At 37.8% G+C, this 25,938-nt stretch overlaps 1 protein-coding gene across 1 annotated transcript; it reads left to right on the top strand.

Annotated features, from left to right (window-relative positions):
- Positions 1-9,153: 9,153 nt before the first annotated feature.
- Positions 9,154-11,348, top strand: olig1 (oligodendrocyte transcription factor 1). The gene has a single exon (XM_046845495.1). It carries the CDS (start codon positions 10,330-10,332, stop codon positions 11,050-11,052), a length of 723 nt encoding a protein of 240 aa, XP_046701451.1. The 5' UTR covers positions 9,154-10,329; the 3' UTR covers positions 11,053-11,348.
- The last annotated feature ends 14,590 nt before the right edge of the window (positions 11,349-25,938 follow it).

Raw genomic sequence — 25,938 nt, forward strand, 5'->3', positions numbered from 1 at the left:
TATGTAAATACATTTTACAGTCTAGACCTCTCAACAGAGAAAAGGGAGCATCACCCAGACATCCCACGACAAGAGATAAGATAAGATAAGATAAGATAAGATATACCTTTATTCGTCCCACAGTGGGGGAAATTTATTTGTTACAGCAGCAAGAAAAAAATGCAAATATATAAAAGAATAGACGAATAGACATACTATTGTATAAAAGTATATACACAACACAATGTATAAATACAAATAAGGAAAAAGTATTGCAGGTAGTATTGCACACAGGTGGTATTGCACGTATTGCAGGAAAATATGCACGTATTGCAGGTAGTATTGCACACAGGTAGTATTATTACACAGTTAAACAGTAATAACAGTGTGTATTATGGTGACTGGTTCACTGGGAGCAGCTTTGATTGTAATGTCTAATAGCAGCAGGGAGAAAAGACCTTCTGTAACGCTCCTTCACACACTTAGGATGTAAAAATTATGTTAAAAAATTATGTTGAAAACGGTCCCACCATCCACTACCACCATCTATCTATCTATCTATCTATCTATCTATCTATCTATCTATCTATCTATCTATCTATCTATCTATCTATCTATCTATCTATCTATCTATCTATCTATCTATCTATCTATCTATCTATCTATTGTTAAAAGATGAAAAAACCCAGATCCTGAACTCCTGTATAACAATAAGTGTTTGAAGGCATAAAGCACTGGAGGTCTTATGAGTTTGACTCCGTATTAAACTGATGTAAGGGGTCTGCTAAATGTCTTGTCTCGCTTTACAAACATCTGCTTGTTAGCGGTCTCCGCCGCCTTGCCCATTTGCTGCGCGTAAAAATGCAATTACCCCGAAAAGTAATGAGAATTACACGCTATCGCGTTTCCAAATTAATCACCGCGCGCCTCCCCCGCCGAGCCACCGTACGCCCTCTACCCTAATAATCTCTCTCTCTCTCTCTCTCTCTCTCTCTCTCTCTCTCATTGCAACCTCAGTGCCAATTAAGCGCTGACACGCGGTCATTGCGCCAGGTACTGCCGTAAAGTGCGCAATTAACTGCCACGAATGAGGCCCAAAGTGCAAATATTTGATTATGCAGACCAAAATGCGCGAGGATACTGCAGGACCTGATGCCACGACTTAAACTGTGATTACTATAATATGTGCATTTCGTGATATAGTTACGAAATTTAAACTCGTGTTCATAGACACGAATTTCCTCTTTTTCCAGTCATTTTGGTTTTAATTATAGTGTGCTGATTGTTATTAAGGACAGTATGCGATTGCATTGCATCAAAAGATTTAACAGTAGACATTATCGATGTGAAGCGAAATGAGTGGATCCTGTTCTGATATTTGCAATTAAATCCATCATGAGATTGGGAAAATGTGTGATTCAGGTAACAAAGAACATAACAGATTGTAACAGAAAATATTAAGCATGTAACATGTAAAAACGTGCTGCTGTGCTTTTGTTTCACAGAATTGTTCTAACGTTGCTTACTTTATCTTCCTAGGACAAGAATGTAAAAAAAAAAAAAACATTTTAATGCAGCATTTACAATATCTATATTAAATATAAAATAAAACAAAATGTGAGAGATTTGAGAAAGATATAATAGATAAACTGGTATTTAAAAAAAAGTGCAAATATATTTAGATGTGCAAAATATCATTAGATCTTTCTTTTTCCTGTCAATTGTTTTATTTTATTTGGCAATCATTAAAAATGATCCTCTGTAACTATCAATATGTCATGATGTTTGAAGAGTAATTTGCAATTCAAAATTTTGCAAAAACAAAAGGAGATAAATGGCCTTTAATCATGATAACCATTTAATGAATTTGTGATATATTGAATTTACATGCTGCATTCAGTGTAGAATTCATTTAGAGAAGAAACGACTTTGTTGGAATGATCCGAAATGGAAATGGACTAAACTGAGTTTGCTGAAACTGAAAAGCGCTATTCTCACAAAGACCCTGTTCCAAATGTGATAGGTGTTGATAAAGGATATGATACTGAAATCCAAATAAAACATTGAAATGGAAGCATGAGATTATTCCTAATATCTGCCCATTTCCCCAGTGTCAAAACAATATTTGCCATCAGCTTTCACACATTGTAGAAAAGGCTATACACTGTTCTGTCCATCGTCCACTCAGGGATGGATTTAAAGTAAAGAGTAAGGACATTTTTCACTCATCTCCAAGGCAGCAGTCCTAAAAGATTAAAAGGACAGATTGTGTGGCATTTTTTTCTTTTTTTTTTTTACTTTTTGAATATTTATGGTGCATCCTCTCTGTGTGTGTAACATTTCTCGTTTTTTTAAATCCCTGGTCCAGTCCAGATGCAGTCTCTTTCAAACCATGGTCTGTGTTGGCGCAAAGGATTAGAACGAATTGGAACAGTGCAAACACCAAATGAAAAGAAAGCATAGAGAGAAAATAAACAAATAAAATAAAGTGTTTCTGTCGCATTGTAAGACAATCGAGGTTGTATGAGAGAGGATTATCTCTTTATTGTGGTTTGCAACTCCAGTCCTGTTGGGATTAGTACAGTGTCGGGATGTGCCTGATTTATTCATCATTTTTACTATTAATGTTATTCAGTCACTATGATCATGCCAAGAAACCATCATGGACTGAGGTGGTGTGAATGTGTACGTGTGGGGGTGTTGATACAGTAGCCATATGAGCACTCATCTCCCCGGGGAGGACTAATCCTCTCTCTCTCTCACTCTCCTTCATCTGTTCTTCCTTAAACGGCGCATGGCACTGACTAGAATGCTTTAATACCAGAAGACATAACTAGGAGTTCAGGAAGTAATATTCTGTAATCTTTCATACTGTGTATTGTTTCCAAACTAGCTGGACATCTGTGTGTGTGTGTGTGTGTGTGTGTGTGTGTGTGTGTGTGTGTGTGTGTGTGTGTGTGTGTTTAAACAGGGCTATCAGGTCAGGAGCAGAGGTTATGTGTGCATCCAAAGGTCTTATGATCTAAGGCTGATGAACTCCCATATATGATGGATCAATGTGTTTATTGAACGCTTCAGAGCCACAAAGACAGATGGAGAAGATAAGGAAAGACAGAGTAAGATGAAGCAAAGTATAAAAGAGAGGCAGATAGAAAGAGCAAGAAAGAACTGGCATTGAGAGTGTTTAAACAGTTAAAGAAAGAGGGGATAATCCTGTAAGAGCGGTGAACTCTTGGATATTCATGACTGGCCAAGTGTGGACACTCTATGAAAAGAGGACATGTCTTGGTCACAACACATCATCAAAGAGCACCATGGGAGCTCCACAGGCCAGTGTGTGTGTGTGTGTGTGTGTGTGTGTGTACCTATCTGTGTGTGTTACAAAACCTTTGTTAGCAGCTGTCCGGCTTAAACCATTCAGAGAGGAAATGATCTGATGAGGGTTCATCCCGCTTCACGAAAAGCTGCACAGAGAGAGTGAGAAAAAGTGAAAGGGAGAGAAAGAGAAAGTGAGTGTCGAATTATTCCTGTTTGCTCTGAAATCTGAGCTTTTTCAAGCATATGCTTCAGTTGAACCCCAAGGGAACACACACACACACACTAACCTTTTAAAACCCTAAATTATATTAGAGCCAACTTTCTGTGCTCATCTTCCCAAAGTAACTGTTTCACTCTCTTAGTAGTGCAGAGAAGTTGAAATAACTTGCATTTGATTCATTTCAAGTTGATGCAAATGTTTATATTTAACCTGATTTTAATTCATGTAGAGCAACAATACATGATTTCAGAGAATTGAAAAAACGATTGTATAATGTTAATAGTTGTAATGTTCGAATGTACAGTATCTTACAAAAGTGAGTACACCCCTCACATTTCAGCTACCATTTTAGTGTATCTTCTCAAGGGACAATACTATAGACATGAAACTGGGATATATTTTATAGTAGTCAATGTGCAGCTTGTATAGCAGTATATATTTAAAATTCAAAATATCTGACAACAAAAGTAAGATCAGGTGCAGAAGCTGACTTGAAAAAAGACACAAGTGCTGCCAGTATTGCTTAAGAAATTGCAGAAGCAGAAGGTCCATACACCCCACACTGCAATAAGTCGGTTTGCATGGTCCCAGAAGAAAGCTTCTTCTGAAGCTGGTTTACAAATAAGCCTCCAACTGTTTGCAAAGAAGTTGAAATAAATGACAGGAAACATGTCCTGTGGTCTGATGAAACTAAGATAAACCTGTTTGGCTCAGATGATGTGGCGATGCCCTGGTGATGAGTATCAAGAGAATTGTGTCTTGCCTACTGTCAAGCGTGGTGGTAGCATGGAGTGCTGCTGGTACTGGAGAGCTACGGTTCATTAAGGGAAACATGGATTTCAACATGTACTGTGACATTCTGAAGCAGAACATGATGCCCTTCCTTCAGAAACTGTTAAAGGTGATGGAGTGGCCAAGTATGTCTCCAGACCTGAAACCCTATTGAGCACCTGTGGGGGCATCCTCAATCAGAAGGCGGAGAAGTGCCAGATGTTTAACATCCAGCAGCTTCATGATGCCATTATGGAGGAGTGGAAGAGGATCCCAGCAACAACCTGTGCAGCGCTGGTGAATTCCATACACAGGAGGATTAAGGTAGTGCTTTGAAAACAGTTTTACCATGTTCACTTACTTTCACTCATTCACTATTTATTGCCAGTTATTTTTACAATAATGGCTGTATGTTAAGTTATTTTTAGAGGCCCGTAAATCTGTATTGCTATACAAGCTGCACAGTGAATAAAGTATATCTAAGTTTTATTTCTATAGTAGTGTCCCTTGAGAACATATAATAAAATGGTTGCTGAAATGTGAGGGGTGGGTTACTGTATTTTATGTATATACCAAGCACATAGAGCCAGTTTAGAGAGTTTTACAAGTGTGCAATTTAGATTAAATATTACTTTAAATTACTTATTTAAGGGGACATTTTTTTTTCTTCAATTAAAAGTGATATTACATTAAATTGAATACATGGCCACTATTTTCATTGTTTGATCATAACACATTAATGATTAAACATATAACTCTATTTCTTTCAAGAATTCCTTCACTGATTGAAATGGATAAATATTTTTTAATAATTTTTTTATTTTTATTAAATGTTTTATGTTATATATGCATCCACAACATATACCACAAATTAATGTAATCATCCAATGAACTAGAAAAAAATATAAAAGAAAATAGTGCTACTAAAATAAAGTTTGAGATAGCTTCCATGGACATAGCAAGTTGTTTAAGGCTCTTTGTTTTTTTTTTTTCCATTCTAGCAATGAGATAAATCTTCATTTATTCATGAAAAATTAAACAGCTAAACAGAAAGACTAAACAGTCTAAATTTACCGTAAAACTACACTTGAAATCTTTCAAAGATGCTTAAATGATGTCACCTCAAATTGTAAATCATCTCACTTTGCTTTTCTATAATTTATCTTCATTGTGTTTCATTTATCCTGATCAATGTCTGAAAACTTGATACTAATCACACCATGCTGTTGTTACCATCCGCCCATCTAATGATCTCCTCACAAAGTTCAAAGCGCTGATTACTGTGATTTGATCAGTACACAGCTGTGACAAAGATAGCTATACAAGTATTATAGTATTTCTTTAATATATGAATTACAATTTTAATGGTATACTGAAATTTCCTATACTAAATCATTTGTAACTCTTTGTCTGTTTCCTCATGACCTTGGCTGTGGAGCATGGTGTGTTTCCGATTTTCCTTGTCTTGTTGAATTGCCTTTTTGAACTGTGCATTCCTTTGCCAGTATGTCTTCTGTTCAAGTCTGTATCCTCTCTTTCTCTTACTGCTTGTTTGTCCAGCTTTGGACCAGCCCTTCTCATCCATCATATCTTTCACTTTTCTATTACCTCCATAACCTTCCTCTTGTCCCCTTTGCATAGAGTGTGGGAGTAAGCTGTGATCCACACACACACAAATGCAAACGAGGAACTTTATTAGACGATATGGGCCCTGTGAGGTTGCTTTTCAGCTGTGTTAAAGATGTCAGTGTCAGACGAAGATTCATCACTGTCGGATTTCGGATGAAAAAGCAGTCTGCCTGGGGATAACTTCTTGATCTCTCCATATGGATGACCTCTTAAAATCCCAAACTTTCAAATGTTTTGACAAAGGTATGTTCTTTGCTGTGCACAATACATGTTTACACTAAAAAAAACTATTATTCAATAAAGTAACGCATAGACTTGCTTTTCAGAGTGTCCAGCAGTGGTGATGCTCTCAAAGCTCAGTTTTAAGATGCACATGTTCCTTGAGTGAGAGCTCTCATTAGCGAAATATGACACGTCGTGCAGCTGTCACTGAGTAGTTAGTGACAGCTCTAATCAGTGTGTCCTCAGCGGGCCATGACTAACTGTGAGTGTGTGACAGTGAGTTTTTGATTTTGGCTCTGATGTGTCGCCTGTGCTTCGGCCATGAGGACAAAAGACCCACAGGTCATCCCTCCCTGGCTCCTTCTCCATCTGAGTAGGCTCCAGCTCTGTCCAGGCCAACATTTCCCACAGCATGCTGGGAGGCACAATGCCCAGCCTTCAACCCATTGGTTCCGCTCTATTAACAGCTTGTAAACTTCTCATAGCTGTGGCCCTGAGCCTGAAGCCACATAGCAAACTGGATTTACATAGTTCCGATGTTCTCCTCATCACTCACATACTGTTTTCCCCAATCACAACCCTTTCTCCCTTAGTTGAAGGTTTTTTTTTATTGTTTTGTCTGTGGATCAACCGTCCTAGAGACTGTGTGTCTCTGCACCTGTCTCCCTATAGAGCTGGAAATGAGAGTACATAGTTGTTGACATCTGTTAACTTCTCATTAGAACTTTGCTTTATGCAGGTTATCTGGTGCACAGGACAGCTCGGTACAGCACACCGTGTGGCCACAAGCTGGCGAGGGCCCAGCAGCCGGCGGGTGAGTGAGTGCAGCGGGCATTTAGCAGACGCTCCAAAGCGTCTGTGTCCTAGCTATGAATATGGAAGCAGACGTTATCTGTTTCCTCGGTGCTGATTTCAGTGTGTTATCTGTTGTGACCTTTCAGATGGTTGGAAAGGGAGTTTGCATAAGCTGTCAAACTTCACAACCAGCAGAACTTCTGTGTTTGTTTGTTTGTTTGTTTGTTTGTTGGTTTTATTCATTTGCTTGTATGGCGCAATTAAGCTGACAGGCCTGGCAGCATAGCTCTTTTTTTTTGCAGCCATATGCAGCACATCATTAGCCAAACTCCGGCCCAGTTTTTTTAGAAGTAAGTATAAATCTGGCTGCTAGACTGTGTTACATTCAGAATGTTTTGACCAGTAAAAGCTGCCAGCGTAAGTAATTTGTTCTGGAATGGTCTTGTTAACATGAGCGTTAGTCTCAGATATGCTGGTAATAGTACTATTTTAACTGCCAGTCTACTTTAGCCATGTTCAAACTAGACCTTCAGCTTGTGAAATCAGATGCCTTCTGCAACATCAAGTGGAAATGACCATGTTAACATATACAGTCACAAGTGCAGCGACACTGCAAACCAAGCAGCATTTCTTTAGATGTAGATTTTATATTATTTTCAAAGCTGTGTTTTGTAAAACAGAACAGCATAACATCTCTATAATTAGTGCTCTCTTCTACCTATATTTTCTGATTTCGAAATTTTGTCACTTGTCTACCTGACATAAATTCGCAGGTTAGAGTTCACCAAACTTGAACTTGGAAAGCAGCAACCTGCAAAACCGCATTGTAGTGTGAATTTGCGATTTCCACCTGCTCCAGTGTATTGAGCAGGAGTCAGTGGAGTAAAAAGTGTAGTGAGACTGCAGTTTAATTTAATTTGGTACAATTATGTTTTTAAAACCATTTTCTCACTCTAGCTGCCTAATCTGAGCCACAACATGCATATTACGGCAGAAGCTGTAGTGCAATGCATTCTGGATAATTGAACCAGAATATAAAATAAAATTGCACTATATGGACAAAGGTTTGTAGACGCCAGACCATAGGATTTGTGTATTCTTTTTTAATATAATGTTTTACATTTATTCTCCATTTGCTGTTTTTTGCTCCACTTTTTTGGGAAGATGGTCAGCTATACTTTGAAGTGTGCTTGTGGAGAATTTTTTTTGTTTAGCCACAAGGGTGTTAGGAGGTGTTAGGGCGTGAGAAGGATTAGGCTGTAGTCAGTATTCTATTTTATGTTCAATAGGGCTGAGGGCAGAGATCTATAGCAGGCCATTCAAGATCATCCATTTAAATCCACGTAAATGATATCTTCATGGAATTCGCTTTGTGCAGAGGATCTCCTACTTTAAGTGAAGGAAAGATTTTATGCTACTACATCCAAAGACATCCTATACATATTGTGTGTCTATAATTTTGTGGCAATAATTTATGGAAGAAAAACATGTAACTGGAAATATCAGGTCTCCCAATATGTTTTTTACATATAGTGTAAATGGTAAATGCATACAAAGTTCTTTTCAAACAAATAGTTTATCTTATTATATTGCAATTTAGTGTTTGTTAGCTCTGTGTTTTTCTGGTTTAAGTAGCTTTAGTGACATATAAACTCATTTGGCAAAGGATTAAATCATTTTCTTTAAGTAACGGAAAGATTTAATGGATACATTTTAAGCGGAACCTCCAGTTAACACTTTTTATTGTGTTTAATAAGGGGACAATAAGAATCTTTTTTCAGTATGACTTTGAAAATAGACTTTGAAAAACAGGTGTAAGAGCTTAGTTTGAGAGAATGCTAGGTAAATTGCACTGGATGGTAATAAACAGAGGTCATCCATTTAAAATAGTTTTAGAATATGTGAGCAATAAATAAATGCACTTGTCTGTTTGAGGCCAGCCAGCAGAGTCCTGCTAAACCAGGCATGCTGTAATGTTTTAGTAGTGTCCACAGGAAACAGGCTCGGTGTGAATGAGCTGATTGAAGCTCCAGGTGCAGATCCAGAAACAGAGGCCTGGCCGGCCAGCTTGGCCCAGCCGGAGCACACCGAGGACCCCACAAAGACAGCCCTCATGCCCCTGCCTGGCTCCAATGGGCCCTAACCCACAGCAGCCTGGTGATAAAGGGGAGCAGTGGATGCTGGGGGCAGGGGTACGGATGTGATCTCCCCCACACCACACCATTCAGCCCCCGCAAGCTGGAAGGAAGGATGGAGAGAGTGGAGGGGGGCAGTGGGGTGGGTGGACACCAGGTTCTTTCTTTGCCCCTCTTTTTCATCTCCTCTCTCTGTCTCTGTGGCGGTGCAGGTGTCCCTTTCTGGCCTGTCCCTCGCTCCTTCTTTCTGTTGCTGTTTCTTTTCATGGATGCACACACAGACATGTATATATGCACACACTCGCACACAAAACACACACAGCGGACAAACAAGCAGCTCTAATCCATCACAGGCTGGCTTTTATAGGTTAAATTGTAGAAAAACACACAGCCCCCACATACACATTCACATAATACAGGCAGGTTGTGTTCTGTTGCTCTGCAGGTGCCTGGCATGGTGATTGCTCTTTTACTGCAGTTCCTGTCTGTCATGTGTAAAATTGTGCGAGTGTGAGTGTGGATGCCATAATAGTATTCACCAGGCAGACAACACCGGTTGCTCTAACCACTTGCTATAACCTCCTCACTATTCGCATCCTTTCATTTCAAAAACACTTCCTTTATTTCCTTGTTTTGAACATGGCATCATTCACTCTTTCTCTCTCTCTGTCTCCCTTTTCTCTGTAACTTCCCTTAAGGGGCAGGATTATAGATAGAATGTCAAAATAGAGGATGTGACTGTTTTGTAGCTTTTTGCCTTCTTGGGAGGGAGGAGAAGAGAACGAGTTAATTGCAGCATTAGCTCATTACCTGTGTCTTCTCTTCCTCATTTGCTCCCTATGCTCTGAGAGTGTGGTCCAGCCAGAGACTGCATGGCAGAGATGTCTACTTGGACAGATCTGTTATCCTAGGACAGTATCAGTCAAAGGATATCAAGAGGATTCACACGATCATATTTTGTTTGCTTTAGATTTCTTTTGTATTTTATTCATTGTTTTTTGCCTGCCAGTTACTTAGTGGATGAGTGTGGACTCAGAAACTTCTTCACTGGAGGTTAAATTCTAGAACTGTTATTGGATTAATCCAAGTGGAAGTGTTTTGAATCAAGAATCAATAGCAGTAATTATTTCTATCCTGGCTGGACTTAGACTCTCCTGGATCTATTGCTGTGATTTAGCTCTGTATTGGACTTTTGTGAGCATATCATTGATCTGTGGTGCAAGTGCAGTTTTGAGGGGGTGTTTTTAAGACCTCAGAAGCATGCAGCCTGTGTCTAGTCTCAGGGGCATTGGACACAGAGAGGGCACATTTTATGAGCTCATGCCCAGATCAGGAATGGTTACAGGAGTTACAGGAGTTGGAGGATCAGGTTCTAGCTCTGGGGGTCTCCAGAGCCCTCAGAGACACCCTAAATTTCCTCGAGAGCTCAGCTTAGAGGAGCAGCAGGAACTCAGACGGAAAATCAACAGCCGTGAGAGGAAGAGAATGCAAGATTTAAACTTGGCCATGGATGCTTTGAGGGAGGTGATGGTACCATACTCTTCTTCCACAACCTCATCCTTGGGGGCAGGAGCAGGGTTGCAGCATCCTTATCTACCCCTTGGAGCTTCTTCGAACGGCCGCCGTCTTTCAAAGATCTCCACGCTGGTCTTGGCCCGCAACTACATCCTGCTCCTTGGCTCCTCCCTCCAGGAGATGAGGCGGCTGCTAGGTGAGGTCAGTATCGGGGGGACTGTACCACACCTGCTTCTGACAAGAGGGTGGCCATTTTTCACTGGTCCAGGACAGCTCTTGCTCAGCTCAGCAGAACAGCAACTTGGACTGGCCCAGTGTTCCTCACTGCCACTGAACAGTGCCCCAACTCCAGAGGACTCTGTACCATGGGGGTCACGGGGGGTGACAGGGGGACCACTATGCCCCTGCCGAGTGTGTCGGGTACCAAGAGTGGTTCATGCAACTCCTACATCTCGCTTCCAGAAATGACTAAACTTATGAGGGAATGACAATAATTGCTCCTTTCAAAAAATTACTTTCATAAAGGCAAATCAGTTGACTTCTTTTGTTACTCCTGATTGTGTAAATAATTTTTTATAAATTGATAATAAAACAATGTAGTGTAATGTCCACTTCAAAATAAATGTAGCAACATTTCTTTCATTTTTATTTTACTTTTGTCAAAAGTGTATTTTGAAAAAGTACACTTGTTTCGGAAATTAACTTTAATAGTTAAATAATCTTGTTAGTTAAATGTGCAAAGATGGAAAAAATTGCCATTTTATGGATTTCTCATTACATACAATAAATGTTTATGAAGAAAGAGCAAAAAGTGTATACATTTTTGTGTGTTAGCATGTACTTCTGAAGTATAGAGCTAAATAACACAGTAGATATACACTGTAGTCTTTTCCATTCTGTAAATTTTTCTTCATCCTGCTTTTGTGCTTTTGTGATTTCATTGTGTGTGTGGTGGGTGTGTGATCCTCCTATAAGTAAATGCAAGACCTAGCAGTTTGAAATAATTACTCCAACCCTCTTCATGCAACAGGGCGGTGCAGCTTACAGGAGCACTACAACCGTCTTCTAACCCCCAGCTTTACTTCTATACCCCACCTCAAACTTCCATTCAGTCCTTCTAAATAAAACCCAAACATCAAAACCTGCCCCCGTAATTACTGCACACTCCTTCTCTTCCTCCCCTCCCTTCTTCATCGCCTGCTTGGAGAGGTAAGGGGCCGTTTAGTCGGGCTGGTGTGCTGCATACTCATTACTTGTTACTCGCTCCTCACAATACGTTCAAACGCCCAGAAAATGTGTTTCCATCAAAAGAGTTCGCCCTTCGAAACTAGAAACAAGCACCCAAGACTCTGACGTCTAGCACCCTAGTGGTAAAGAGCAGCCCTCTTTTCACTCTGAATAGAAAAGGCGCCAGGAGTGAAAGCGGAGACAGTCCTAGCGATGGGACAAGGGCAGTGTGCATGATAATGCTGATCATAATCATAATAATGATGATAAAATAGTAGGAATAATTGGCCCAGTGGTGAGAGGGGGATTATCTTGGACAAGCAAGTGAAAGAGGGCAGTTCATTGAATGGAGGGAGCCTGTTACCCATAGGGTGAGACAAAGAGTGAGGTAGATGCCATTAAGTAAGATTAAGCCTAATAGAGCCTGATTTTCTTACAAGAGAAGAAAAAAAGGAGGGGGCAGCTAAGAAGTGTGAAAGATCAAAGATTCCGACTTAAAACCTCAATTCTTGCAAGGACTCACATAAATACACGTTAACTTGTGGTTCTTTATATTTACATATAGCTGTCCTGAGTTGGATTGCTTCAAGTTTTACTCTCTTATTCAGCTCAGACCTTTATTTCTCTCTCTTTCTGATGCTGCAGAGCTTTATTGTCTGAAAGATGTAGAGGTCTTCTCTTTCTTTGTGTTCTGGCTTTAACCCCCAAACCCCTCAAAACAAAAAGAAACAGGCAGAAGACAGTAGGACAGGACTGACTCATTGTTATTTACTAAATATAATGATATATGACTGCATTGTATAGCATAATTATATAAAATAATTTATACATATATTACAATAATATATTCAATATAACGAATATAACTGCCTGTGTAAGTAGAATTAGAATGTTAGCATAAGTAATGCAGGAGTACTGTCATAGCTGTACTGTTTAAGAAAATGAAGCATCACCTTTAGACCAGTCATAGTTCACATTTATAAGCACTATCGTGGTAAAACATTGTGCATGGAAATGTACACTGCCTATTAAGACCTTTTCAGATATTTTAGCATGTGAGCATGTTCATTGTTGGTTTACAATAATGTAATATTGTTTTTATGTAGTATTATATATAAAAAAAAAATTCACAGCTTATAATTAATAATAGATTTTATAGTTTAACCTATTTTTTCAGTTCAGCTTTGGTTGAATTGTGTAAATGTGTGTGAATGTAGTTGAAGACTAATTGAGGGCCATCCATCGTTTGGCTTTTGGTTAAAAGAATGAGAGTGAGAAGGCCTCCACTCCTCCTTTCAGACCGACTGGGAATTTTGAAGATTTATTTCTCTGTGGCCTGGATTCTTTCTTTCGGTACTCGAGGCAATTTCCAACGTCTCTCAGACTGCAGAATGAGAGTATATCACACATACACACAGATAGATCTAGAACAGGTTTAGGCACTGAAAGTATTGCAAATGTAATGTTTTAAAATAGATTATCTTGATTAGCAATTTGTAAGAGGGCTGTTGAGTGACTCACAGATTAAGCCAGAACTAAGGATCTTCTGGAGATAAGTCCTATTGACAATGAAGGTTTGGAATCCTCTTCCCTTTTTTCTAAGCTTTTCTTTTTTCTCCACTGTAATAAAGCCTCTTCTTCTCTTTCTTTTTCTTTTTGTTCAAAAGCTACTGTCTTCTGTTTTCTCTTGTCTCGTCTTTTCTCCTCTCTTCTCCTCTTTCCGTCTTTTCTCGGAGTCATTGGATTCAACGTGGGGAGTCTCAGGGATAGGAAATGCTGAGCAATAAATTTGAGCATGTGAATGGTAAGAGGGGATAAGGAGAAGAAGGCGGGTGAACCTGCAGGCCCTGTTCATTTCCCACCCCTCGTATTTATCTCTTTAACTCAACATCCCCTGTACCCCCATCCCCTTAAATTCCTGACCACAGTAAAGCTCAAGCCAGTATACTCACTAAACTGAACCTAGTAATGACCTGTGCCATTAACCCTCCACTCTGCTCTTACTTATAGCACACACACAAGTTTCCAATACAGTTCCCTCATTTACCAGTTTCCTCAATGGCTCAAAATTATAAGCAGAGGAGCAAACTGGTGTACAATTAAACTTTTATGTAGAATAATCATTAAATTGCATTAAATCATAAAATTTACTGGTTTTGCATAAGCCTCAGGGATGGATTCAGTTTCTAGACAAATTTAACAAATAGTTATTGTTAAACCTAATTCACATGCCATAGCCTGATTAACATCAGTAGAAATATTTATTTAAATGTGTCTGTGTGTTTCAGTGTGTGTCTGTGTGTGATTTATTAGTGTTTAATAAAATGTGTTAATTAAATAAGTTTTATGATTGAAATTATGATGAGATTTTTAAAAGTGGCAGACTTCAACCTATCTACTGTGTGAAGGGGAAAGCAAACACACACACACACACACACACACACAGACTTTTCTCATGTCCATTCTGGCACAGTTAACTCCGTTAGTGTGAAGAGAAGAGCAAACACACGCACGCTTACCAACACACTTTCCAGCCAGGGTGTCTCTGTTGGCGTGGCAATGACCCTTTGGCTCCCAGTTTGACCTGTTTCCCTGAGCTTGCCCGAGGGCAGCAATGCCAGTTAACACATCACAGAGCTCGCCCTCTATTCTCACTCTCCCTTTTCTTCCATGCTGCACTCTTTTCTCTTGGCGAGCCCCCTTTCACCCTGGCAAAGCAGCTGACAGGGAACAGGCCTCTTTCTTTCGCTCCCTTCTCTTACTCCTCTGTTCTCTCTCGGCTTTTCTTCCCCTTCTTTTCTGCTTAATTGAGTTGTTTGGCAGACAGGCTTGTCAACCAGCCACCACATCGTGGGGAGTCTGTGAGTGTGTGTGTGTGTGTGTTAGAAGACACTGAGTAAGGGTTAGCTGGCCTTTGTGCTCTGCTAGACGGGTTAGTTTTTCACAGTTAGTGCTGCTTGGGTAGACATTCTACAGGAACAGCGTAAGGATGACAACAGTTTTACTACCAAATTCCTAATCCGTTTGTAGGGTCTTGTAAAATGACTCAGTCCTCATGATTTAGCCTCATCAGCAACATGTTACAATCAGAACACTTATCACAATTAGCTTATAAAATGTACATTTAGCATTTGCACATATAGGTGAGTATGTTCAGTACATAACACATTTTTTTATATTTGATAATTGAGCAAGTTTAAAATAATCCTCTTAATTAATGCAAACTCAAAATCTCTTGTTAGGTTGCATCTATTTTCAGTATACAGCGCAGATATTTTAATACACCGTGAATATGTCCATTAGATTTTATTTGATATTCTGTAAACATTAAAAGTTTTAATTTATTGTAAATGTACAGTACATTCTATTAGAAAGAGGCCATATTTAAGCTAGCAGTGAATTTATATAAATGATGTTACACATCATTGTCATAAAACATATAATGCACCAATCTCCAAGAGCTTACTCCTGAGGTCCAGGTTATAATAAGGGTCTAAAGAGAGAGAAAGAAATAAAGTAGTCAGTGGAGGCAGTCTAGCAAACACCATCTATCTCACTTCCCTACAAGTGATTCCCAAACAGCATTAGCTATATATCTCACTTCAGCAGAAGAGCTAAGCAAATACAATCAGTACGGGTAGGAGAAAGGCACCAGTACTTAAGAGTATCGTAAACAGTTGGTGTGTGTGTGTGTGTGTGTGTGTGTGTGTGTGTGTGTGTGTGTGTGTTTGTGTGTATGTGTGTGTATACTTAATTAGATTTCTACTGTAAATTAAACTAGACAAATATATAAATGTTCATGCAGTCAAGTCAAATATTTTTATTTATAATTAAAAAATGTGCATCTAGAAAATGTGTTACCTCTAGGTCATCTTTTTTACTGTTTTTATAACTATGTTTCTATTTCTATTTCTTTCATTTTATAAGATCATTTGTCTTTTATTTCTTCAACACACAAAAAAGATTGTATTGACATGTCCATTAGCATAAAATAACAATAAATAAAATGAAATAAAAATGTTTGATTATGCTTAATTAAATGTAACCTACTGTAATAAATTTTAAAATTATTAATTAATTGATGATATATTTGTATATTTGTAGATAGAATAAACGCTTGATTTTTCAAATTTTTTTTTTTTAATTTAAAATGAGGGAAAATTTCGGAGACAAAATATGTCTTGCTGAAAGTGTATTATTTACAATGGCAATAATAATGAAATAATAAAATAATAATAATAATAATAATAATAATAATAATAATAATAATAATAATATGTATTGTTATTATTATTATAATTATACATTTCTTTCCACATAAAACCAAAAATTGCTTTAATGCATTCATAATTATTTTTAAATGACACAACGTGTGTGTGTGTGTGTGTGTGTGTGTGTGTGTGTGTGTGTGTGTGTGTGTGTGTGTGTGTGTTAGTGAGCCCGAGGACATGTTTGTGTGAATGAGTAAGTGATGCTGTAAATGTGAGTGATACTGTCCTGCCCTCCTCTTTCTCCCTTGTGCACTCTGCTGCACATCAGAGACAGAGACAGCAAAGGGCAAACGGTTTATGTGTGCGAGTGTGTCATTTATAGACAAGGTCTGGACTGGAGCCATTTTACTTCAACCTCCTCTCACACTCCACCATTCCCCCCTCTGCCCTCCCCAAACATATACACCGCGTTTCTCTTCTGGGGCAAACTGACAACAGTGCCAAACTATACACACACACACACACACACACACACACACACACACAAACACACACACACACACACACCCTCTGGAGTTGTACTGACAGCAGAACTCAGCCAGAAGGCAGACAGACGTTGTGCTGACCAGCACAAACCTAAAGACACACTGGCCCAAGGGCAGTTGCAGAGAAGGAGAGAAGGAAAGTGAGCGAGGACAAAAGAGAAAGAGAGAGAGAGAGAGAGAGAGAGAGAGAGAGAGAGGAGCAGGGTCAGACCTTCTCTTCTCCAGCCTGCTGGAATGCCAAAACCAGCCGGCAGGGTCAAAGCATGATGCTCCGCAGAATTCATAAATGTGGCTGTACTCTTAAACTGGGCCACAATGTAAATTACTCCCAACTTTACAAATTATGGCGTAGCTGCACATTTGTATAGACAAGATAGACTGAATTGTTCTGTAGTGCTGATAGTGACTTGATTATTGCTTCTACCAATTCCATTAAAGACAGCAATCTGCAGGGACAAAAAAAAAAGATGCTAAATATAGAAAAAAAATAAGAAGTAAAAAAAAAAAGTTAAAGGTAGTAATAGAAATTAAATATAATGCCTTACTGAGGGTGTTTAACATTTCATCTATTTTTGATGCATTTTATAGTTAAGAGAATAAAATTTAGTTTTATCAACAGTTTTAATAATCATGTCACAGATATTCAGTCAAATTCCCAGGATATAAAAAAAAAAAGCATTTACTCCACCTCGTCTAAATAGCAAAAATGTGTCCTTGTGTCAATGTGTCAACTTCTGGACCAGCATTTTCTATAAAACCAGCTGTCTTCATTTATACATTAAGTGAGTGAAAAAAAAAATAAAAATAAAAACAGGTTATAGCCAGCATGAACATCTATCAAACAGCTGTTAGGACAGAGGGAAATGCAGGTTTACTTTTGATTAATATTAGTAATAAATCATTTTAATATCACAGGGTAATATATAATTAGTTTAACTATATCTCAAACTTTTGTCAAATATTGTCTCCTAAATGAGTTTTAGGCTGATGGTATTTTTTGTCTGTGTTCTAATGAACCAGCATTAGAAGGTATTTATTTATGGAGACTCCAAAACTCTTTGTAAGTCACTCCGGATAAGGGCAACTGTCAAATGCCATCAATATAAGTGTGGAATGATATCCAAGCAGAACACACCTAACCTTAAAATGTAGGACTTTTCATAGAGACATAGAGATCTGCCTTGCATTCATACAAAATGTTGCATATTTAATCTCTGTGGCAGCTCATTTCTTCTATATTTCATGAGTAAAAATTGGCCATCTGCCAGGTTCATATTATTTGTTCAGATGTTAAGGTTATATAGGATTGTATATTTAAAGTTTCATGCCTGTAAAGTACTTGTGCATTAAGGTCATGTTAAGTAAACAATGAGGGAAAACAAAATTACACTGCTAGTGACAGCCCTTGAACTAATAAGATCATAATAAAAAGATCACAACTAATAAGATCATTCACATAGTCAATAATATAATAATGTGCAGCAGTGAATCTTTTATAAATCCGATACATCTCTGGAACTGTTCATTTGTAGTCAGTTTTCATAACCAAGCAATCCATTTTGACCTTCATATACAATTACTGCATTGTTGCCATGCTAAAATGTAAGGTATTTACTGTGGTAGACATCCTGATGTCCTTAAGCATACCCAGGGCTCCGAGCAAAAAGGGTGGTGTGGGTTACAAAGTGCACTGTGTTAGAAGGGGCATGATCACACTTTCTCTTACACACATACACCTATACTCACAGCAACACACACATACAGGTCACTCCTGGTCTCTGCAGGTCAGGTGCCACTTGGCTCGCCTGGAGTCTCATTTACATGTATTAGCATACTGTCAGAAAGCGTCAGAGAGTTGGAGTTGACCCAAAGCTGGAGAGATAGACAGAGAGAGAGAGAGAGAGAGAGAGAGAGAGAGAGAGAAAGAAACTTGTCTGACAATAATAAACAAATACTCATTGATGTTACAATGAGTTTATGTCTTTTCTTGACAGTAACAAAAAGAACCTTATACTCAAAAACCTTCCTATATGCCATTGACCAATGATGATGGACATATGATTGTGATTGTAATAACTGTTATTTAATCTCTCTTTCTCTCTCTCTCTCTTTCTCTCTCTCTCTCTCTCTCTCTCTCTCTCTCTCTCTCTCTCTCTCTCTTTCTCTGTTTGTCCTCTCCTGCTGAGGGACACTGATGTGTGTTTACTGGTGCTGTGTCTCTATGCAGGGAGGCTTGTAGCACAGCGAGGGTCTCACACAGGTGTGAAACACACACACACACACACACACACACACACACACACACACACACACACACACACACACACACACACACACACACACACACATCTTAAAATGACAAACAGAATTTGAATATTAAAGAAAATATCATTGCTGCAATACAGCTTAATGAACAAGACAGAAAAAAATTGGCACCAGATGGTTGTGGCCGAGAAGATTCCTGTGTATGTTGAGCATTATTTCTTTATATAAATAAAAGTGCATCCGTTATAGAACAAGGAGTCTTTTCATAATATATTTTTCTTAGGCTTTTTATAGGCTGTTTTCAAAAAGATTACCCAAGAAAACATTATTTTTGGTTCTCTTTCAACACTGCTACATGTATATCACCTGGATGTTAATATCTTGCACCTATCAGAAGATATATATATACACACACACATGTAAATTGTGTTCTTTTCAACATATGATTATTATACAGTTGTATGAAATTTGTAATGTAGTACAATAACGTCAGTGTTTTCAAATACGTATAGTTTTGTTCATCTACTGTCTTCAAGTATAGAAACCTTCATAAAATGTAAAATAATTTGTTATTAAACTTATTTTAAATGTAGTGGTAAAAGTGAATCTATAAAATATAGCGTGCAGAATGTGGCTTACGGCATTCCAGGGAATGTTTCTGTTCAAAAGAGTTCTGTGCCAAAATGTTGCTATTTACAGTATAGGTTACTCGGTTAGTATTAGACTTAGATTGGATGATTTTGTATTCCCTCCATTTTGATTTAAAATTCTAATTTAAAGGTACTGTTTGGTTTAAACTGAAACTAGGTCCCTACATCCTTTATCACTAAGCTACAACATTCAATTTGAGTCTTTAATTTATTCCCATTAACAAGCCAACAACTGTGATATTTATATTTTAAAAAACAGTTATTTTTTGTTTCACTGACAGCAGTGATAACATGATAAATGAATATATTAATAGATTAAGTAAAAGCATATGCAATATGACTTGGATTATTATTATTATTATTATTATTATTATTATTATTATTATTATTATTATTTATTCATAATGGCAAGAGAAAGTTAAAAGAAAACTTTTGACTGCCCCAGTGGACTAGGCAGACAACCATCTGTCTATAAACCCCCACAGTACAAACATTGTGTTATGGCACTGACTCACACACAAACACCCGCATGCACCTGACAGCCCAAACTATTACATCTCAGCTTGAAGTCTTGCCAGAGGCCCAGAACAAAAGAGGGCATGTCCACCTCGTGCAGTGATATCATAGACACTTAGAGCTCCTCTTATCACTCTCATTCTCTAACACACACGCATGCAAACACACACAAACACACACACACACACACACACACACACACACACACACACACACACACACACACAAACTGTTTGTGGGAAGCACAATAAGATCTGGTCACCATACAGCGAAGCTGACAGTAGAGTATTGAAGAGCTATTGGAGAAGAGAGAGGCCTCTGTGTGAAGGAGAACAGAGAAGAGATGGCATGAGAGAAAAAGACAGACAAGGGACAAGAAAGACAGTGAGAGAAAGAGAGAGAGAAAAAAAAGAAATAGCTGTCAGACAGTCCTTACATACTGTGTTTTGGAGCCCTTCATCACTAAGATGCTCATTCTCAATTGGCGTGTGTGTACGGGTGCAGGTGGTGTCTTGTTGCCAGGGGAATGTTTGGTGCAGTCTGGGGCTTTTGGTCCCCTCACACCCTGTTCACAGCTGTGTGTATGGAAGAACCTGCTGGAAAACACACACACATCCAAATACAAATCTTCCACTTTTGAGACTTGACAGGACTTAACTAGACAGAGTTCCTCTGTATCCTTTCCCATCACACAGAATGCTTTAGACCGCACACAGCTGACAAACTGTGTCTTTATAGACATTGCTCAATGATCCAGTTAAGACAACATGTGCACAAGCTGACACATATTTATTCAGATAAATTCAGTTTGGTAATTTGAACAAGAAATATTTTTTTTGCAGGTAAATCTTAATCACATTTGTGTAGTTAAAACGTTTGTGTGAGCAGCCAATTCAGATTTTGTGGGTTTTTTTTATTTTTTATTTGACTTCAACACAAAATGATGAAAAATGCAAGACTTGAACAACATTAACTTGGTTTGGACTTGGAGAAATGACTAGGTTATTCTTATTTTAAAACTATTTTATTTTAAGTTGTTAAGTTTTCCGGTCCTTTAATAAAATATAATCATAACTGCAAAAAATACATTAATAGTTATGCTTAAAAAAAAATTATATATATATATATATATATATATATATATATATATATATATATATATATATATATATATATATATATGTTTAGGGAGAAGAAACGCAAAACATGAAATAGCTTGTCATTTTTAATTAGCATAGTTTATTATTATTAACATTTGTGATCATCAACATTTTAACAGTTTACATTTAAAAAAAACAATTTAAAATAAAATGCCTGCTTGGTTAAATTATATAAAATGATAGTTTATAAAAATTGAATAGAATAAATCAAATTATTAAGTTGAGTAATCATTTAAATTGGCACAAATTAAATTGATTAAATGAAAATTTAATAAATGGAAAAATAATTATTAAATAGTTCACATTTGTTAGACCCCATTTGGGTAATACAGATATGTTTGTGTGTGTGTGTGTGTGTGTGTGTGTGTGTGTGTGTGTGTGTGTGTGTGTGTGTGTGTGTGTGTGGTGGGGGTTAGGGGGTTTCTACATTTAATATTTAATTTTCTAAAGATATGATCTACTTAACTGTTCTACTTATCTCAGCAAACTTTAACAAATGTCTTAATTCTAAATGTCTATATTATTATTTTTGATCATTTAAATAATAAAATGCACTCAAAGTGCAAGGCGAAGACTAAACACACTCAGATTTTACGCCACATTTCGGTAAACATGTGTACTGAAACAAAAGCCCTGTAATAAAAACCCTCGGTACAAATACAGGTACCCCTGGCATTAAGTTGTGTTATTTACTGTATGTAAGAAACCCTAGTTTAAACCTACACATTTATATTAACTTGATTTTACTGTGCAGTTTTACCTTGGTTTGGTAAATGTACTATGATATATAGCATCACTCATGAAATAAAATATATCACTCATATGTTATACTTTAAAGCCAGTTTGTAAGGGTGTGTGGCTAAAATCTACTATTCCTGTAAGTTTAAAAAGACAAGGTGATTTCATGTCTCAGAGAAAACAAACTCCAGTATTTAGTATGTTGAGAAGCCATCTTAACAAATGCAGTAGTAAAACCAACTCTCCAAATATATCTCCTCACACAGGTTTCTAACAGGGTGTTTGAACATACACAAGCCTAATAATTTAGATATTTGCCTGTCAAAATGCCTGTGATGCTCCTGTAGTTTTTTTTACTTTTGGATTAACCAGACCAGAAAATGAAGTTGGGTCAGTTCATCTTAGCTCAGGAATTTCTGTATTTTTCAAGATCATATAAATATAGTAGAATTATGTCATAAATTCAGTATGGGAAGGATTTTTCCCAGACCACCAAACAAACTTAATGCACTCTTACATAGTGGTTTACAGACTATATTTTAATTTCAAAACTGTTCTATGCTGTGTGCTACTCAGTGATCTTATTATTAAAACCAGTGTGGATATGTGAGCAAATGCGATCACAGTAGGAAACAAGAAAATCAGATTCGGCGTTTTGTCATTTGAGATGCAGATTTCAAGTAATAATAATCCAGATTTACCCTGCAGTGTGAGGAAAGTCAAGGATAAAACAAGCGATAATCTGTGGTGGTGATCTGATCCTCTCTGCAGATATGGACTAATAGTCCACTGATTAGAGTGTCAATTGTGGAGGTGTGTAAAGATGAATAATTTACTGTCGCAGTGTGAGGAGTTTGGGGCTGTCTGGTTTGCCACTGCACACACACTCAACTGCAACAATAACAAGGCAAGACACAAAGTCTACTGGGCCTAATTTCCCCAGTGATTTTGTACTTTCACACACACACACACACACACACACACACACACACACACACACACACACACACACACACATTCAGTATAAGTAAGGTTAGGTGTGCCTCTGTGCTTAATATCTAATTCTAAATCTCTGGGTGTTTACCTTCACTAATGAACAGCACTGACTTGGTGCAAGAGAGTTAATTTAGCCAGTGTTTGGTATGTGTATGTGTGGAAGAGGTGTGCACCATGGGTTCATTTAGGAGAAGAAAATGGCTATGACATTTACTGGCAATTAAGCATTGCTGATGGAAGTAAGGAGGAGAGGAGGAGAGAATGAGGAATGGAGGATGAAAACAAGGGGGATACCTATGACACGTAGACTGTTCATCAGGAAATGTAAGCGCTAATGGGCAATTGCTAGACAAACTTGTTAAAGGAAAGTAGCACACCTTAAATAAAAATAAATGTATACAAGTTTGTAGTCTGCGCCTTGTTTTGTATTTCCATGGCATAGGGTATACAGACCACGATTTTTGCTAGCCACAAATTTGAAGGTTTGCAAGGTAAATAGCATTTTCCCAGTAATAAACAGCTAATTACAAGCAGCTGATAGCTCGTTTAACAAGATTAACAAAATCTCAAATGCTGTGTTTGACTGCATTAATACTGTACATTAGTCACTATTATTTACTAAAGACTTTCTCAGAACTGACCAACAATCTGCAAATGCTAAAACTTACTGACTACAAATGAAAAAATGGGGAGCATTTAAGACAGTAATGTAAGCAATATCACATTATATGGCAAAGCAACACTTTGCATTTTAAAGACATACAGTTTTTAATTGAATGTTTGGATTTGAAATTGTCATTGTCACTGTTGCTGTGTTTGGTTTGTCATTGTCTTACCTCATTATATTCTGTACTTCCGTTTTCTAACTACCACTTTATCATTATGTAATATTTTTTCTCATCTCTTTCTTTTTTTTCTCATATTTTCAATTTTCTAATTATAGTCCCTTTTATTTGCCCGATCAGGTTTGCATTTCACTGCAAGTTGTATTCTGTATACAATTATGTTTGTGACAAATAACAATTTTGAATCTCTTTAATCTTGCAGTTTTTAATACCTTATGTAAAACATTTTCAGTATATTTATATACAGTATATTTAAAATGAATTACAATCGTGCTAGCTTATTTGTAAGTCTTGTTTTTTGTATTTTCTTTCTTTTCACATTTTAAATGTATATATCATGGCGCATAGGAAAAAAGTATGGGACTAAGTTGTTGCCCATCATGTGTTCCTTTGAGCATTATCGATAAATAAGTCAGCAAAATATTTGGGCAACATAATTATACAATTGTTATTTGAATGGATCCGAACATCACATCTTTAATCTGCAGCCTAAAAGAAACTCCATCCACACACACACACACACACAAAGTGAGCACACATAAACATGCTCCTCGTGCCTGAGCGTTACTCAATTTATTGCGGCTGACCATTACGCCCGCCTCCATCAGCAACAGCTGCTGTTAGGCGATGATGTCGTGCGGCACAATACGGCATGTGAGCACCTACAATGGCGGCAGTGTCCGGACACCATGCTGTCACGGCCAGCTCTTCGATTCGCACCCCTTTCTGCTCAAACTCTTGTGCTGTTTGTGTGGAGGTCTGTATTGGAGGACCCTGCTCCCCCAGTGGCCCCTGAAAAAAAGGGGCAGGCTTGTGTATTCAGTGGCCTGCAAACACACAACAATACGATGCACAAGGGGGGAAGTGGGTCATGGGAAGGAGACAGGGACTGTTACTTTATCGCAGCATTTAAGAACTGGAAAATTGTTTCTTGTATTTTTGTTATAATGGTTGAGAATAAACAAAGAACTATGAAGTCTCTGGAACCACTGTTAGACTGTAATCTTGTTAAATCCTCCTGGATTATTATCTGCTGTGTTTTGATGTCCATTTCTAGACCTCTAATGAGAAATAGGCGGCAAATCTCTCCCCCTCTCCTTCTCATTCTTTGCTCTTTCTCCCTTGGGTTCAGCAGAGGGGACATGCAGCACAATTTTTAATTGTGTCCTGGTTATATTAGCACCTGAACTCTACTGACACATATACTTCTTCTCATCCCTTCAGCCTTGTCGTTTGTTTCTTGGTGTAAAATAAATTGGCGCTTAATGACATTACTGTGTTGGATACATAGATGCAGAGCCATGTCTCCATCTCCCAAACTCCTGTTACAGCAGTCACTGATTAAAAGTTTGACCTTGTATTATATTGGATCCAATCTATTGATTGTATGTTTTTACGACTTTTATTTCATCTTTCTTTTTTTTTTAAAATGTGAATATATTACAGGGTATGTTTCAGTTCTACCATCTCTCTGTCTGACTCTGTCTAATTGTGATCATAAGGCACTGCTTACTGTCACAACTTGGAAACAGCCTGTCCACAGACAGACCACAAGCTGGCCTTATCTGCCCCAGAAGATTACCTGATGCTCCTTAGGGCTTCACATATTTTTTTTCTATACTCCCCAATACACACACAACGACACACACAGCAAAAAAACCACCAGAGACCAATGAGAAACCATGCTGTGATAGTGTAGCTAACAGGCAGTGTTGGGAATAGGCATTCCCAGGTTAGGAGACTATGAGAGGTACTGAAGAATAGAGTAGCTAACAAGGCCGAACTGGGAATTATAATGTGCAGCATTGGGAAAAGGGGACCGGTGGTGTAACCTGACTGCAAAAACATGGTTAATTATGTGTCTATGTGTGAACAAGTGATGAAATTGATCATAGTGTAAATTTATGTTGCTGTTCATTGATTTAGCAGCAGTCATTAGATTTCGATCATCATTTCGTGTAACTGAGCTTAAGAAATGTGACATACGAAAACAATGAGCTTAGATCAAGGAGGTATTTCATATGAATTGTATGTATAACAAAAGGCCGTCCATGGGGTAAAGATGGGGTGGGAACGTCTGCGTAAATTGTCTTCATTTAGCTAATGAAGCAGAGACGTTAATGCAAACATGAAATCCTTCTCCTCCTTCTGAACATAGACAAAAACAATGAACCACTAAATGATAATGATATGAACAATTA

This window comes from Silurus meridionalis, chromosome 3 (genome assembly GCF_014805685.1).
Source record: "Silurus meridionalis isolate SWU-2019-XX chromosome 3, ASM1480568v1, whole genome shotgun sequence".
NCBI classification, from domain to species: domain Eukaryota; kingdom Metazoa; phylum Chordata; class Actinopteri; order Siluriformes; family Siluridae; genus Silurus; species Silurus meridionalis.